Below are 16672 nucleotides of genomic sequence, written 5' to 3'. Positions count from 1 at the left end.
AGGTGTTCAGGGATGAAGATTTCTCATCCCCTTCGGTGAAACCTATTTCACCGCGTCGAGGATACATGCTGGACCAGACCAGTAGCTGCTGAGGTCACATACCTTGTCACACCGGTACTCCCCAAACTTCACCCCTCGCACGATCTGTTGGTAAATGAGATTGGTGGCCACATTGTCCTCATTTGGGTTGTGCCAAGGAGTGAAGATCTCCTTCCTGAAGAAGAGCCGCCATGGCGCATTGCGCTCCTGCGCTCCCTGCTCTTTGGCATACTGCTCGCATTGAGACACAGCATCCATCACATGGTCATTGCCACTCCCCAGAGAGGAGACCTAGGCAGGGTAGAGGGAAATGTGGCGTTCACCCAACTAAACACTGATCTTTCTAGGTAGAGATATATATCTCTGAGTCACTCATTCAGACTTCCTTTATAATCAAAATAAATCAAAGTATCTATCTCTATTAGCCAGCTGAGATTTAACAGGTCTACAGCATAGCTGGGTAAACCATTTTGTTTTGAGCCTCAGTTACCCATCAGGAATGAAAGGAGAGCATCAATGTGAATTAGCAAAGCAAATGGTCCCATTATAAAGTATTAGTTTTTAATACTGTGCTTTGAAACTTCCTGTTTCAAAGTTGCAGACATGAATCCAACCAATCTAAGCATCAGACAAACCCAAAATAAAAAGCCTGTCCTATTACAGAAGACTTGTCACCTCTGTCTTCTCACTGTGGTCTGGCGTGAAGCCCTAAAGCACATCTCCTCAGAGTGAATATCCCTGAATAAATGTCTCCTCAAAAAAAGCCAAGAAGGCTGAGTACAAACCATTTTCTTATCTACCCACAGGCAGAGGCAGTCACATCTGGAGGTGAGAAATACTTCATCCTCTTACATAGCAGCTGTAGGAACCATTCTGTTTCATTGGCTTGCAGCTGTTGTCTCACCTGGTGAAGTTTTACTTCAGGTCTGTTTTCCCTACTCATTTACACTCACCTTCATTTTTATGGAACTTCTGAAAAAGGTATGGTTTTAGGTTAAATAAATAGAGATAAATGCCAATGCAGGTATGGCAGTTTGGATTTTAGCTCATTTTGGAAGCTTAATTTCAACCACTAGCTTTCCAATTAAATGCAGATTCTCCCTTGCATAAAAATCCAGGGTGTTTTACTGGAAATTCACCTCAGAGTAGCTCAACTAAGAGTAAGAGCATAGCATCACAGAATAATGTAGGTGGAAAGGCATTTATGGAGGTTTCTGGTCCAGCCCACAGGGCAGAACAGGTCCACCTTTGAGTAGTTTTCTCCATGCCTTCTCCTGTTAAAATCTGAATATCTCCAAGGAATGAGATTTCATAGTGTCTCTATGACCCTGCTCCAGCATTTGACTGCTCTTATTGTGAAAATCAGGCTGGCCCTTGCACTGTAGAGATGTTCCTTCTGCCCTGTGGAAGATTTGTGACACGCCCCCCCCCCCCCCCACCCCCCCCCCCCCCCGTTCTTTCATAGAGCTAGTCAGGAACATAAGATATACCTTGTCAAAAAGTGCAATGTAAAGCGAGAAGCCAAATCGGTCCTTCAGGCTGATTTTGTCAGCCAAAGAATTACAGAGCTCTTTAGCAGTTGTTGCAGAGTCGGTCAATAGCGTTTTTGTTGTCCCATCCATAAATGTGACAGGCAGCATGATGGGTTTCTTGGACTTGGTTGCCTAGTGGATTAAAATCAAACTTTATAAAGGCATGTGTATTTCAGTCCCATCAAGACTATTTACCTACGTACTCTTCCACCCAACTGTGGTAACTGTTTTCTAAATCCCGATCCCACTGGCTTGCTGCTTTTCAATACCACCATTGCATACTTCTCAACAGGGTAACGTGCTGTCAGCCACTGGAAGCGCTTGGAAGTCCCAGATTTTTTATTTAATACATTCAGTCATCAAAGCTCCTAATCCAGTAAATACAAGCATACCTGGGAATGCTCCTGGCATTGGAGCACAGCTGTCTATGCTAGTAGAGCAGCACAGAAAATGAGTAATTACTGCACAAACTGTGCCAGTTCCAGCTGTGGCTATCCCTGAACAAGTCCCAGGGACCATTCTCAGCAGGCAGTTTGCCTGCAGTCACCTGCACCTGGAAGAGTTTCCTAGCATACAGGGGGCTTGCCCTGTGCCAGCTGGTCTTGGTGCCCAAGAGCACTCTAGAGCACATACAATTTACAAGTATTGATGTAGCCAAAGAGATTGATCTTCAGGATACTCTGGAGCAAATCCAGGATGCACAGGGAATGTGGTATCTCAGAAATACCTGAAAATTCTTGAAAGAAATGGGCTTTTTTATCGCTCATTGCTATCCTGCCAGAGAGATGTAGCTGCTGTGATCGTGAAAAGCATAAACCCTGAGCCCCAGCTACCTGAGGAGTGGATTCAGGGGCTCGTACCTGCAGCTCCAGCCAGCTGGGTGGCTGCGTCCTTGTCCCATTGACAAACGTCCGCCTCAGCCTCTCTTCGCAGTAGGGAGCATAACCGGGGGGGGCCTCCATTGATAAAGTTCCTTAAATACTGTTGGCAGCAGGGAAGACATTGGTTAGACCATCAGCTCCAGAAGGCCAAACATTTGCAAAGGTTAAAAGCAACATTTTTATTGAAGAAAAGCCCTCTGGGACCAACAGCAGTGATACTGCCAAGGATCAGGATGTTCCTACATCACATTGCTGGAAGCTGAGAGAGAGTAGGACAGTCTGCACCCTTGCCTTGTTCTTATACATTGCACTTCTGGCGTCGGTGGAGACAAGATGCCAGCCTTGACAGACCTTTGATCAAAGCCAGTGAGGCAGCTTTTCTGTTCCTGCTATTGCTGCCAGTGATTTCTATCTCTGTATTTCAAAGATGTATTATAAAATGTTATTGAGCTGGCTAAAAACATGGGGGTGCATGAAAAAAAGACGTGTAAGTAATGATCCATGGCAATTGTAAGGAAGTGTCACTCAGAACGCTTAGATGCCAGTAAAAAAGATCTTTCACAATTACATTAAACAGATGTTTCTTTAGTCAGATTTAAAATTGCATTTTAGAAGACCCTAAATCAGAATTCAAAGTGCTTCACCATATGTTAAATGTGCAACCACATTACTGTAGAGAAAATGAAATCCAATGACTTCCACAATATCAAAGATAATAAACTTAAAAATAGTACATAAATATCTTGGCCAAAAAGGTAGCTAAGACTAATAGTTATGTAAAACTTATTTTTTTTGAAAAAAATAAAGATAGAGAGTTCTCTGAATGATACTACATAGCTGTTCCTTCAGTAACACAGATTGCTCTATAACACTGTCAGCCCATAAATAAAATGGGTAGAGAGAAAGATATCTCTGTCAATCATAACTTGCAGAGATACTCTGAAGTAAGTAGGTAATACAGCCAAGTTATATGGATGGGAGCTGTTGCAAATGATTGCAAGCAGCTGATGCTGTGTAGAAGTGCAGTTTTAATTTTGCTGTTAATAACAAACCATGTAATTATATATTTTTTGTATTTCCCCTTCCTTGTGGTTGAACCTTTCCATGGAAGTCCGTTATTAACTGAAAGAAAGGTACAAAGAACTAATGTGTCTTGACCCATGCTTAGCATATGATGCAATAAAGGTGTCTAATGTGATTCAAAGCATGACTTTCATATCTGGGAGCAGGAAAACATATCAAAGACTGCCTCATTTTCAGCTAAATCCTTCTCAAAATGTTCAGTTCTAACTGACACTTTAAATCATCAGGTCATAGAATCTCAGAATGGTTGGGGTTGGAAGGGCATTTCAAGACCATCTAGTTCCAGACCCCCTGCCAGGGGCAGGGCCCCCTCCCCCCAGCCCAGGCTGCTCCCAGCCCCGTCCAGCCTGGCCTTGAGCCCTGCCAGGGATGGGGCACCCACAGCTGCTCTGGGCAGCCTGGGCCAGCGCCTCACTGCCCTCACGGGGAAGGGTTTCTTCCTCATGTCCAACCTAAATCTCCCCTCTTTCAGTTTAAAGGTGTTCCCCCTTGTGCTATCACTACCAGCCCTTGTAGAAAGCCCCTCCCCAGCTTCCTTGTTGGCCCCTTTAGGCACTGGAAGGCTGCTATATGGTCTCCCTGGAACCTTCTCTTCTCCAGGCTGAACAAACCCAACTCAGCCTGTCTCCATAGGAAAGCTGCTCTAGCCCCTCTGATCATCACCATGGCCCTTCTCTGGACTCATTGCAACAGGTCCATGTCCTTCTTAAGTTGGGGACCCCAGAGCTGGACACAGCACTGCAGGGGGGTCTCATCAGAGCGGAGCAGAGGGGCAGAATCACCTCTCGGCCTGTTGGCCACGCTGCTTTTGATGCAGCCCAGGACATCGCTGGCTTTCTGGGCTGCAAGCACATGTTCCTGAGTCATGCTGAGCTTCTTGTTAACCAGCACTCTCAAGGCCCTCTCCTCAGCACCGCTCTCAATCCATTCTCCACCCAGCCTGTGTTTGTGCTTGGGATTGCTCCGACCCATGTACAGGACCCTGCACTTGGCCTCGTTGAACTCAATGAGGTTTGCATGGGCCCACCTCTCCAGCCTGTCAAGGTCCCCCTGGATGGCATCCCATCTCTCTAGCCTGCAGACCCCACCGCACAGCTTGGGGTCATCAGCAAACTTGCTGAGTGTGCATCCATGCCACTGACAAAGATGTTGAACACATGCCGACCCCTGAAGAATGCCACTCATCACTGGTCTCCACCTGGACATTGAGTCTTACTCTTGTAAGTTTGTGGAAAAACTTCCAGGCACAACAGTCTCATGAAAGTCCTCATTTTGCGCCCCACCCCCACCCCCCCACCCCCCCCCACCCCCCAATATTGCCGTTATTAAAGGTAGAGTCTAGAGGTTTCAGGAGAAAAGTAACCAGAAGTCTGATGCAACACTCACTGCATGGAAGAGTACAGGAAAGTAATACTAAGAGATACTTACCCTTACATACTCTTTTCTTTCTGTTAAAATGGTGGATAATTACTGCTAAATGAGAAGTTAGGGCATCAGTTGAAAAAGATGTGAGGTTAACAAAATATTATCTAGCTAACTGGCTGATGGCCAATGCATGGCTATCATACATTCAATGGTAGCTATTGCATGGTTAAAGCAGTAGTTAGTGAAATACTAAATCAGTTTGTGGATGGCTCATGAAAACACGGTACTAACAGATTGAGTCTGAGAATAAGGTCTGGCACTGACATGGAGTTTGTCTCCCAGCCAAGAACAGACTGGACTAGGTGGTATCAGTTAATGTAGCTTCAAAACAGAAGAGTTCACTGATTTTCAACAAATATTCCTCTGCTTTTCACAAAACAAAAAAATTAGTCTGGATGGGAACATATGTGGCTTGGGGGTGTTTCATCAGGAGAAAGCTTTATCTTAAAATACAACATTTAAGCTGGAAGGTGTCAGTGATGTCCCCATGGGTAACTACAGTGGCTTCAGAGGAGCTCCAAGACATTGCCCAGGTCACTGCCTGCATGTTTTTTGTAAGACTGCGGCCGTGATAGGTAACCACAGTGTGGGCTGCTGCAAGTGTTGTTTGCACTGATACTTGAGAAGCTTCAGTCACCACAGGCTGCCTATCATCTCCAATAGCTCAAGGTGCAGAAGGGTGATGAATAAGGACAGTATTAGTACAAACCCTCTCCAGAGCTGTTGGGAATATTGCCACATATTTCAGCATTGACCATAACTTTGGGCAGAGGTACATGTGAAACACTGGCACAGGCTGCCCAGAGAGGCGGTAGATGCCCCATCCCTGGAAACATTCAAGGTCAGGCTGGATGGGGCTCTGAGCAACCTTATCTAGTTGAAGATGTCCCTGCCTGTGGCAGGGGAGTTGGACTAGATGACCTATAAAGGGCCGTTCCAACCCAAACCATTCTTTGATTCTACAGTTCTATGATTGCCTGAGTCTCCAGAGCTACCCATAAATTATTGCTGAGAAGTGCTTCACTCACCTAAAATAATCTTCCGCTATTAAAGATTTAAACCTACACAATCTCCTGTGGCATACTTTCTCAGATCTCATTTCCAGACATAATTTAATTTTCTGCCACTTTGCCAGTGATTTATCTGCTTAATTAGATTTCATATTGTCAAGGTCTGGCAATGAAGGAGGGATTTCTATTCTTGGCTTCAGGACTGAGGAGTACCTGATCTGATATCTATGGAAATTAATGGAACATCTTTATCTCCAGCAAGCTTTGGAGCAGGTCCAGCCTCCAACTTTCAAAGATCTGAGAGGGACAAAGGAGGTCTTTTTTCACGGCAAAGCAAAGACACAGTGCTGAGCCCTTTGCCCTGAGCTCACTAAAGTCTTAGGCATGGGATTAACATAAGCAGTGTAGTGGGTGTAAGTAAAAACTTGAGGTGTGTAACTCGTTTGGAAGGCAGACTGTTCAAACCTAGGCAACAAAACAAAACCCAGAAAAAAAAAAAAAAAAGAAAAGCCTTAAAACCAACCTGATTTAGCATCTCCTACTGACTTCAGTCCTGCTGACCCACAGTGCTTCTGAAGCCATACTACATGTCATCTCTTATGTGGCTGTTTAGAGCTGGATGTTTTCAGTATGACACACAGTGGGGCTAGTTGTAGCATGCAGAGAGCAACTATGCAAACATACTTCCAGGTAAATTAAACCCTTCCCTTTCTATGCATTTTTTTATATTAAGTTATATTTATAATTAGCTGTGTAGTACTATTCCTTGCCAATTTTGTTAGAGTACATGCCTGAGGTCATACTGCCAGTCAGTAGATGCTTGAATGAATGCATAGACTTTAGCATGCAAAAAATAGGGGAGAAATGTGGGCTATTCGGGGTGTACAAATTCCACTTGCAGCCCCCCACAATCAACCTTCCTGCCAGAAGTCACTTAATCACATATCTGCAGTGCAGGAGGCATCATCTGAGCTGGTTGTCTACATTCCCTCTGAAGTCACAGAAAAGAACGAGTCACTTCTCAGGAGTGACTCATCAGATCCGCTTTAGACTTTGAACCTGGGATCATGCACACTTTCCTTAGGAACTGTCATTTTCATTCCTGGCGAAGACATAGACCAGGACATCCTCTACTGTGAAACCCAACAGAAAAGCTGGTCCAATGGATGGAAAAGAAAATTCATTGGCCGATAATTCATGAGACAAATATCACCTACAACTTACCTTCACAAACTTCTCAGAAGGAGCAAAACATCCCACACAGAGGGACATCAGGATCCAACCCCTGGCGTGGCTGCTTTTGGATGGGTTCTGGGTCAGTTGCTTGCAGATTTGACAATAGATTTCGTCCCTGCAATAGGAATGAAGAAAGCATTAAGAGTTAATGAGGTGATGGTTTTCCACAGGAACAGAAAGAGACAGACCCTGTCTGCCTGTGATTGATAGCTAAAATTTCATTTTAGCATTGCAAGGATAATAAATTAACTGCCCTGATGATGGTCACCCTGATTGTTGCAGTGTCTATAAAATGCCACCCACCACCAGTCCTGCAATGTCCACCGAGCATTCCCTGTGCTGCAGCTGAGATTCCCCACAGCTAACTGGCACTGCTTGGAGAGAGTGAAATAAAAGGGAGTCTCAGGGTTCAAGGAAGCTCAGTGTCACTGGATGAAGGAGTCTACTCTGCCTTCTTACAAAGATTTCCCAGTAATGCCAAAAGAGCCTCCTAAACTAACTGTGATAAGAAGGCCATCAGCTAGGAATCTTCATTCGCTGGCTGTCCCTCTTGAGACACCTGAATTTTGCTTTGTGGAAGTGTTGGGAACTATCACCTCCAGTGGAGGTCAAGGTTTGCCCAGCTCTTATCCAAACAGGCACGTACATTGACAGGTATCTCAATTTAGAATGTAGTGTCCATGTTTGATATTTAACCTTTAAGCTTAAGCTCTTTAAGCTTTAACTTTTAACCTTAGTTCTCCACATGCAAAAGAAGGGATAACAGTACTTCCTCACCTACATGGGAGGCAACAAAAATGTTAGCCAACCTGTTACGCTGACAAACACCATGGGAAAGCCCATGGGACACTACCAGGTCTGCCTTCAGAGAAGATTTTGTGCTTAAAAGTAACACTAAGAGTTTCATGCTGAACTGGGAGGATAAAATGAAAATGAGAGAAGCTGGTTATCAGATGAGGATGCTCGCCGTGTTCCAGGACTAGACAGGTAAGTGTGAGTGAAAAGTGTGAGACTACATAAAAAAGGACACATTGTATACGTTATGACACACACACACACAAATAAGCTAAACTAAAGATGTTCCAGTAGCCTTAATTTGGCACTTTCCAATTTTTGAATGTTTAATTTAGCAATTGAAATGATTTTGAGTTTTTTATTAGTGTACCATTAAAAGCAATCACACAAACAAAAGAGACCTAATGGTTAAATGGGAAAAAAAAGGGTAGTGAACAAGAATGAGTATTAAAAAACACCCAGTCCAGTAGCTGCTATCACTTTCAGAAGCATTTGATTCCTTCTGTGTGGTCTTTCCACCCAGCCTGATACAGATCATGAACAAGATCCAGCCCAGCCCGTATTATACAACACAACCAGAAAAATGATAGAAGAACTTCTTGAAGCCACACAGAGTAGCAAAATCATTTGAATAGCTCAAGAAAAGCTCAAGGAAGAAGGAATGAAAAGAATGGCATGTTCATGCCTTTGTCTTGATTTCTAACCTTAAGGCTGGCCTGAGGATGCCATTACCAATAATGAAATGGAGCTTCTCCAGGTTGGAGGTGGGTCGGTCTTCGAGCATGCTATTTCCCTGGAGCGTAGACTCACCATCGTGAAGTCTTTTTGTCACCTGCCAACCAGACATATTGCTCCCTTTCAGTACAGCCAGTTACTATGCCCCCCCCCCCCCCCCCCCCCCCAATCCCAAACGTGTGGTGCTCCCCCAGAAGGACTCCTCCACCAGCCAGGAGGGGTCTTAGAAGTTCTTCAGTCTAGTACTTGAACAGCAACGGGAGGGTTTGACTTTGTTGGCTTTAATCACATATGGATGAAGCTGAAAATGGTCCTGTCTAGTCACACTCCCACCTGCTTGGTCTTTGCCCAGGGTTTCTACAATGGCAGCCTTGCATCCCAGCTCTGAGGTGGTCCAGCAGCTGGGAGAGGGCCACCAAGGATCTTTGGAATAACTCCATCTTATTGACAAGGAGAACTTGTCCCTTTAACTCAGTAATATTAAAAAAAATCATTAAAATACTGACAGAATGAACCCACTCCCCATGCTAATGAGGCAGCTGAAAGCACATAAGCATGGTGCTGTTTGTGGAAACAGGGATGGCGTTCGGGCACCTACCAGCTCTCTGCCTCAGCTAGTCAACCCAGTCTCCATGTGGAGACACTGGAGAAAGATGGGCATTTCTAGAGCGTGTTCAGAGCCACCATAGGGTAAGCTGGGTTGGGTCCTATTTCTTCCCACTGACCCTAAAGGGAAGGAGGGTGACTCTGTCAGAGAACAATCTTCATGCTCTCAAGCAGCTATAGCCAGGCAAGATGGTACCTACTCTGGAAGCAGACATGGCAGTGTGTAAAAGAAGACTGAATGCATGTCTTTGCATTGCTTTCATCCTCCCCACCCAAGATATTTATTACTCCTCACTCTTTTGAGATGGGATTTTTGAAAGGTCTCAGCTTGGGCTAACTGCTCCTGGGGGAGTTTTACGCCTGGCACTGGAGAGGAGCAGAGGGTGGATGGGTGAGCACATTTGGAGACCCCACCTCTGCTACCTACGCCACGGTGGAGGGAAGGAAGCTAAAAGCAGGGATAACATTCAGACCATTACAAAGTGGTGAGAGGTATCAGCAGCTGGATGGAGGGCTGTGAAAGAGGGGAGGGAAGGTGCTGGATGGATGGAGAACAGGAGCCGAGGGGAGGCCGGCGCGAGGTGCAGAATGACTCAAGGAGACACGGGAAGCCAACCTTTCCCCTTAAACACTCCTTAAATCTTTCAGGCAGAGAGACAGGTAGCGCCAAACCCAGAGGAGGGCTTGTTCTATGTTGTCTAGGGAAAAGCAGAAGAGAGTCAGAGAGGGCTGCAGACAATCCAACGGCACTTGTGCTGCCAGGCGGCCAAGCGTCTCCTCTCACCTCCTCCGTCAGTTTGGATTTCTTCTTGAGTGTTAAGGAGACCAGTTTGTGCCGCACACTGTTCTTCTTGTGCCCATCAATGTGAGTACTCTGCAAAGCAAGAGGTGTGGACATAATGTGGTGAGACACAGAGCCCTGCTGAGTACGCGCTCTCCCTGCCTCCCCTGGGCTTCTGCAAAAGACCATTAATCCTGGGCGGAGAGGGAGATATTTCAGAGGATGGGGGGAACCAGAAGTGTGGAGCCATATTCCCGTGCCCCTTGATAACCCAGGTCTGGCTCTGAATTTTGTAGATGCTCTTTAATCAACGAGCCTCCCTCAGATCAACGTTACATACTGGGGACATCTGAAACAAGTTATGTTGGCTACATGGCTGACTCCTACTTAGCCTGGGTCCACCCAGTTCTGCTGTATGACATTCAGGCTTGTTCCTACAGTGCAAATGAGATGAGCAAGATCACTCTGTGAGATGAGCCATTTGCATAGCAGGTATGCGAGCTGCAAGTCACCTAGCCTGGGATTCATGGGCAGGTAGTTACTCCTTGCAGTTTCATCACCGGTAGCCAGCTCTGTGCTCTATCAGATTTCCCAGAAGAATAAATTTGATGTGGGACAGACCCAGGCACTGGCTACATATCATCCAGTTACTGTTGGCTTACTACTTCTACATCAAATTTACATTGGCCGTGGAATTAAAATGGCATGGATAATAACTTTTTGACCCCCTCCCCCTTTTAAACAGCTTCGAAAAAACTATAATTTTACACCAGATCAACACTTCGAGAGATCAAACCAAACCAGCTGTGATGGTTTATATCCATTATAAAGCCAAGTTGGTACTGTAAACCTGGATTTGCATATCATCACACTCAGGGTCAGATCAGACCTCTCTGCACTGTTGTGCATTCTGCAAAGCAGATGTAAACACAGAGGAAAATGAGAGCTTAAATTTTCCTTCTTTTCTGTACTACCTGATGTCTCAACTGGACAAAACATGCCTCTTTGTAATAAACAAGCAAGAAACTACGGGTAGAAGGAATGAAAAGTGATTCTTGCTGTGTGTTTTTACAGAATTACAATCTACATGAGGCTACTCTCCACAGGTAATTCACTGAAAGTGCTGGATGATATCACCGTCTCTAAAACCTAGATTTGTTAAATTACTTCTGCAAATGCCACAGGGGCTTGTCCAAACGTTATTACTGAAAATTTCTTGTAAACGCAACAGTGTCATTTAGAAAATGCCGATACCAGGTGGCATCTTGTCCTATTGAATAAAGCACTTGCCAAAGATGAAAGCGTATCAGTGTTATGGATGGTAGTTTATCCAGAGCAATGTCTTATCTGGAAGAGTCCTAAGATGAAGTCCTCTAGTGACATCCCAGAATGCACTGAGGATGCAATACAGATTTATTTTTTTCTTGATTTCCACAGCTTAATCTCCCAGTAATTCTTTACTTCCTGCTCCAGGATTAAGGGCACATTTTTAATTTAGTCTCTTCTGACCCAGGGAAGATCAAGAAGAAATCCCCAAACAAGAGACCAATGACACAGGACACTGCATTCCCCCCCTGCATTTCTGCCCTATAGGGTGCAGGGAGAGCTCAAAGCCCCATGAGAGATACCGTGGGAGGCATCCCCCCTACCATACTGCTGGGGAACATTCAGTTACTCCTGTGAAGAAGAAGGGACAGGATCAATACCTGACACATGGGAAATTTGCCCTTTGTAGCCTAACTGCAAATAAAATAGACAAACTGATTGCCTGCAGCAAACCCCACAAGTTGTTCCTTTCTAACACATTTCAACATCCAACTCCTAACAACGGCGTCTCTTTTTCAACTGCAGCAGTTACCTCTCCTTCTCCCTGCAGAGCTTGAAGTTCTTTCTTATAGGTCTTCTTCCCAAGAGTCTCGTAGATTTTTGTCATCACTGGTATCTTCTCACCACCATCACTCATGGCTGTGTGGTATTTCGGCTCAGGGAAGTCTCCCATGAAACGGAGGATGGTGATCCATACAGCAAGTGCTGCCTATTTGAATGGAAAGTTACACCTCATTAGCTCACACCAGGGTAGTGAAGGGGGGTGGTCAAGTCATGCTGAATCCATCAGGATCACCACTGTGGTCTCTCTGTACATCTACAGGAGGTGAAACACTTCCCTGAATCACACACAACATTTTTGCCTGCAGCAGTCATGCATCTGAGCAAGCCGGGCAGGCTGGTGGCTGGGACCACAAGTTCAGGCTCTGCGTTCATGCCATCATGACTGTGTTTATGCACGCTGCGAGAGGCTTCTTCTTGGCTAGGAGGTGCAAGCCTTAAGGAGGAGCAGCAACTGGCAACCCCTAACCCAGAGCAGAGGGGAAGGAGAACCACAGAGAAGGAAGCTCACGGCCAATGTAATGTCCATTATAGTCATGTAAGTTCAACACAGTTCTGCTCTTGTACTGCTGGCTATAGCACAACTGTTTTTTCTCTGCTAGTTCTGCCCTGGCGTGTATGACAAGGTAAGAAGCAACTTTTCTAGCTGCTGAGTAGCAACTTTACAAGGAGCACTTGCTCAACAATTTTCATCGTCCATGCCTTGAGCCCAGAGAACTTCATTAATTGTCTTAACACAAACATCAAGGCACAGAGATGGACTCACCCCTCTAATGCTTGTTGTCTTGTCAGTGCTCAAAGCACGCTGGTGGGACCAGTGTCTACTGGCACGTGCAGCAGATGGGGGCTGTACTCCCCACCGAACCAGTGTATTCCAAAGGGAAACTGTTGGTGCCCTTTGGCTGAAGGGTTGCCCAGGCTTGCCCCAACCCACCCTGCCCTGCTCGAGGTTTTTCATCCCCTGCCTCACCAACTGGTCTCCTTCATCTTCATGGTACAAGAGAGGCTGCTTGAGAGGCCGGCGGATATAGGTGTGTGTTGTTGTGCCCTGGAAATACGTGGCAGCAAACTTGGCAAATTTGTACTCAGAGAGATCTTCCTCTTCTTCCTCAGGGAGAGGCAATGCTGCATCCAGGTCCTCTTCCTCCAGCTCTTTCTGGGCTCGCTCAAGATCCTGGTGGGGAAGGACATGTCAGGCACTCAGCATGGCTTTGGATACTGAACTACCCTTTCCCTTCGGGCCTGACTCTTCTGTCTGACTTCCATCCCCAAAGGTAAAGCCAGCTGGAGGGAAAACTATGAAATACAACTCTGGAGCCCATGCAAAGCACAAGTCCTGAAGGACATGCCTGTGCCCAGGAGTGTCCCCATAGCAGTCGGAGAAGCAAAAAGCATGGCCACGTTCCTAGCATGGGGAAAGGGTGTCCAAGAGCTAAATGTTGTGAGCCTGTGATGAACCATGAAGGAAAATATCTCAAAGGTCACAGGTCCTCAGTGATCTTATAGTGATACTGCTCTGCATTCCATAGCCCCAGAGAAAGCCTGCAGACTGCTTTCCTGTCCCCAGCCACAGCCCAGCAACCCTCTGGGGCCGCACAGAAGAGCTTGGTCTTGAAGGAAGCCTTCAGAGACCCGCTTTTGTATTGCTGTACTCTCCTCTGATTCATTAACGTATTGCTAAAGCCTTTCATGTGAAAGACAGGCTCATGCATGTCTCCAGTACCTCAAAGCCATTGGGTGCCTGTCCTTCCTGGCCAGGCAGGGAGGATGTAGTCCCCAGGAATCCAAACATTTTGTCCACCATGTCTGAGTCATTCACTGGCTCATTGCGAGCTTTCTCCATTTTTTCTAACAGCTCTTTCTTCCGACGTGCCTCCTCCTTCTCCTTTACTTCTCTCTCTGCATCTTCCCGTGCCAGCTGGGCCAGACGTACCTGCAAGAGGACAAGTACAGTGACTGAACTGCTCCCTTTAAAGAGCTGGTGCTAAATTTTACAGGGCCTGGCTTTAGAAAGGCAGACTGCCTCGTGCTTGGGGTACTACCAGCATCATGACTTGGAGAAAATCAGTGACATGTCCATGCTTCAGTTCCCTAGCTGCAGAAGGACAAAGCAATAGCATTTTCTCATTCCTTAGTACCTGTTTAAGGGGTTTGTCTATGCACAGAGACTTTCACTGACCTTATTTTTTTCTTTTCTACAGCAACCTTGTATGTGTACACACACGTAGAGTGTCCCAGTTCCCCCTTCAGCCTTTATACAATAGCAAAAGCAAGTGAATAATAACCATAATCTCTGGCATTCCTGTGCAGCAGATCAGAAATTCTGGAGCAGCTTCAAACTAGTTAGAGCACAGAGTAGTGAATTAAATACAAACCGCTCAAGCAGAGCAGAAATCCCTTAGATATTTTTGGCATTCCCTCTCAAAGAAGCAAAATCAGAGCAGGAAAACAGAGATGGAACCCCAGAAAGACATCAGTCCTTGCGTACTTGGTGCTTCTTTTCTGCTTCCTCTTTGGCTTTCTTGGCACTCATCTCCTTTCGGAGTCGTTCCTCCTCTGCCAGCCGAAGTTTCTCTGCTTCCAGGCGTCGATGGTACTGGGGGAGTAAACACAAGAGCCCTTCTGTTTAGGCATCCAATTCTTTGTGAAATTCTTTTTTGCTCTTTAAAAACCGATCCCAAGAGCATGTGATGCAGAAGTATGTTTACTTCCCCTCTCCCCACCTCCATTTCCCGTGACCAATCTCTCCTCCGTGGTACTTACTTCCCCTCGAAGGCGCTTATACAGCCTGCGGGCGATCATGCCCCGGGCATATGCCTGGACGGTGAGCACAGCCCAGAGGCGGTGGCGGAAAGCCCTACGGACCAGGTAGCCCCGGCATCGTGCCTGAAACTCGATGATCCGCCGGCGAGCCATATGGTACTGCTTGTGGAGCTTGCGGGATCGGTAGAGGGCCTGCAGTCTCAGGAAGCCGATCCGCATCTGCAAGAAGGAGCAGGATGAAACCACCCCACCACCCAGGAGCTCACCCAGCATAAGCAGATTTCCATGCTAATCTTCTTGCATGGCTGTAAATAACAGCCGCTGAAATCAGCCCCCGCCAGGACAAGCCTTCGGGAGGGAGGTTCTCCAAGAGGGTGGAGAAATGAACCCCTTCATCTGCGGCACTGATTCAGAGACCAGGAAAGACAAAGGCAGTTTCTTCCCCACTGAGTCCTATAGAGTTTCTGACGTTGAGAGGCCTCAGGAGGCCTGGCTGGTCAACTCAAAGTAGCCACAAACTATGAGGGTTGCTCCCATGGAAGTCCACCATCTGCAGACCTCCTGCCTGACAACCAAGCTGCTGTTTCATGGCAAAAGGCAGCATCCTGACCCACCTGGGAGTGGCTATTCGTATCAAGTTTCAGGCTTGGAGAATGATATTGAGATACTTTAGACCCCAATGCATTTTCTGAATGACCTGCTGTTGGGTCAGAGCCAGCTGGGACAGGAAGAGAAGAAAGCCGTGGGCTGGGTTGGTGAGAAACCAAATTACGGTCCCACCTGCAGATGGAGTCTGTTTTTCAGGGGAAGCTGCTTTTAAGTTTTCAGTCACCTGGAGACTAGGGGAAGACTTTTAGAACCCCAAGTGACCAGTTGGTGCAATGGACATCTAACTCATGGGGAAAAGGACAACTAGAAGGTGGTCAGGTACTCTCTTCCATGAGAAGGCAAAGCAGCAAAAGCAAACCTCCATGCATTGCTCCAACCAACAAAAGCCAGCCCAACCCCCTCCTACACTCAGTGGGGTATTTTGATCCAGAAAACTCTTTAATGACCCAGCTGAAAGAGGTAGGAAGGCAGAGGTGTGAGGATGCACCCCTGTACTTACAGCACCATAGTTCTTCCTGCAGTTATGTCCACGCCAGTATCTCTGAATCATGAGGACTGAATTTCTCACTTTCAGGAAATTGGACCTGCAAAGGCATTTCAATCACTTGCCTCTGTGGTTTGGCCACAAGTTATCATCATCTTCTGGGCCTCATTCTTTGGAGATTTGAAAGTGATCAGCCAGATAGAGTAAACACTGAATTGTAGGCCTGGAAAAGTCTCCTCCCCCAGCTCTCCTTGCTTTCATAAAACGATCTGTAGGGGCTCTCTCTGACAGGTCTCTGCAGGCAGATTCTGCCAGGCGATGGGAATGGGCAGAGCAGAAGATGCTGGGAATGGTCCCCTCCTTCCCCCCACCTGGAACCCTCCTCTCGCATCTAAAATCTCTTCCCAGTGTGCTCTCCCCACTTCGATTCTAACACCTGGATTTAATCTCACCCAAATGATCAAGAGCAAACTTCGGCCACACCACCCTGCTGCTCCCATTCTTCTTAGCCTGGCTTGATTCTACCTGTAGACACCTTGGAGACAATTTTTTAGTAAGGGCTTGAGGGTCTTGCTAGGATTACTGTGGGAAAGATTGCTGAGTTATTTAGCATCTGCCCTTTCTGCAAAACCTAAGGTACAACCTGAGTCGCAGCCATGGCTTGGAGAGTCAAAAAGCACAAAGCCCCAAGAACTGTCCCTTCTCTGTGGGTGAAGCTGGCCCTTGGTTGTGGCTCCCCCTCTTCTTCCACAACGGCGCTATGAGCTCTCCAAGGCTACCTACCCTCCTCCCAGGTCTGGCAACTG

At 46.4% G+C, this 16672-nt stretch overlaps 1 protein-coding gene across 1 annotated transcript in view; it reads right to left on the bottom strand.

Moving 5' to 3' along the window:
- Positions 1 to 16672, bottom strand: part of MYO7A (myosin VIIA) — a 69377-nt gene that overhangs the window by 17184 nt on the left and 35521 nt on the right. Inside the window, 13 exon segments of the mRNA XM_040583456.1 lie at positions 103 to 330; positions 1530 to 1703; positions 2432 to 2524; positions 2526 to 2552; positions 7195 to 7321; positions 8706 to 8833; positions 10127 to 10216; positions 11982 to 12158; positions 12981 to 13184; positions 13734 to 13943; positions 14499 to 14606; positions 14774 to 14992; positions 15882 to 15966. Of these exon segments, the coding sequence (XP_040439390.1) occupies positions 103 to 330; positions 1530 to 1703; positions 2432 to 2524; positions 2526 to 2552; positions 7195 to 7321; positions 8706 to 8833; positions 10127 to 10216; positions 11982 to 12158; positions 12981 to 13184; positions 13734 to 13943; positions 14499 to 14606; positions 14774 to 14992; positions 15882 to 15966 (1870 nt within the window).

Source organism: Falco naumanni, chromosome 2, assembly GCF_017639655.2.
Source record: "Falco naumanni isolate bFalNau1 chromosome 2, bFalNau1.pat, whole genome shotgun sequence".
NCBI lineage: Eukaryota > Metazoa > Chordata > Aves > Falconiformes > Falconidae > Falco > Falco naumanni.
This window is presented reverse-complemented; position numbering and strand designations above follow the sequence as displayed.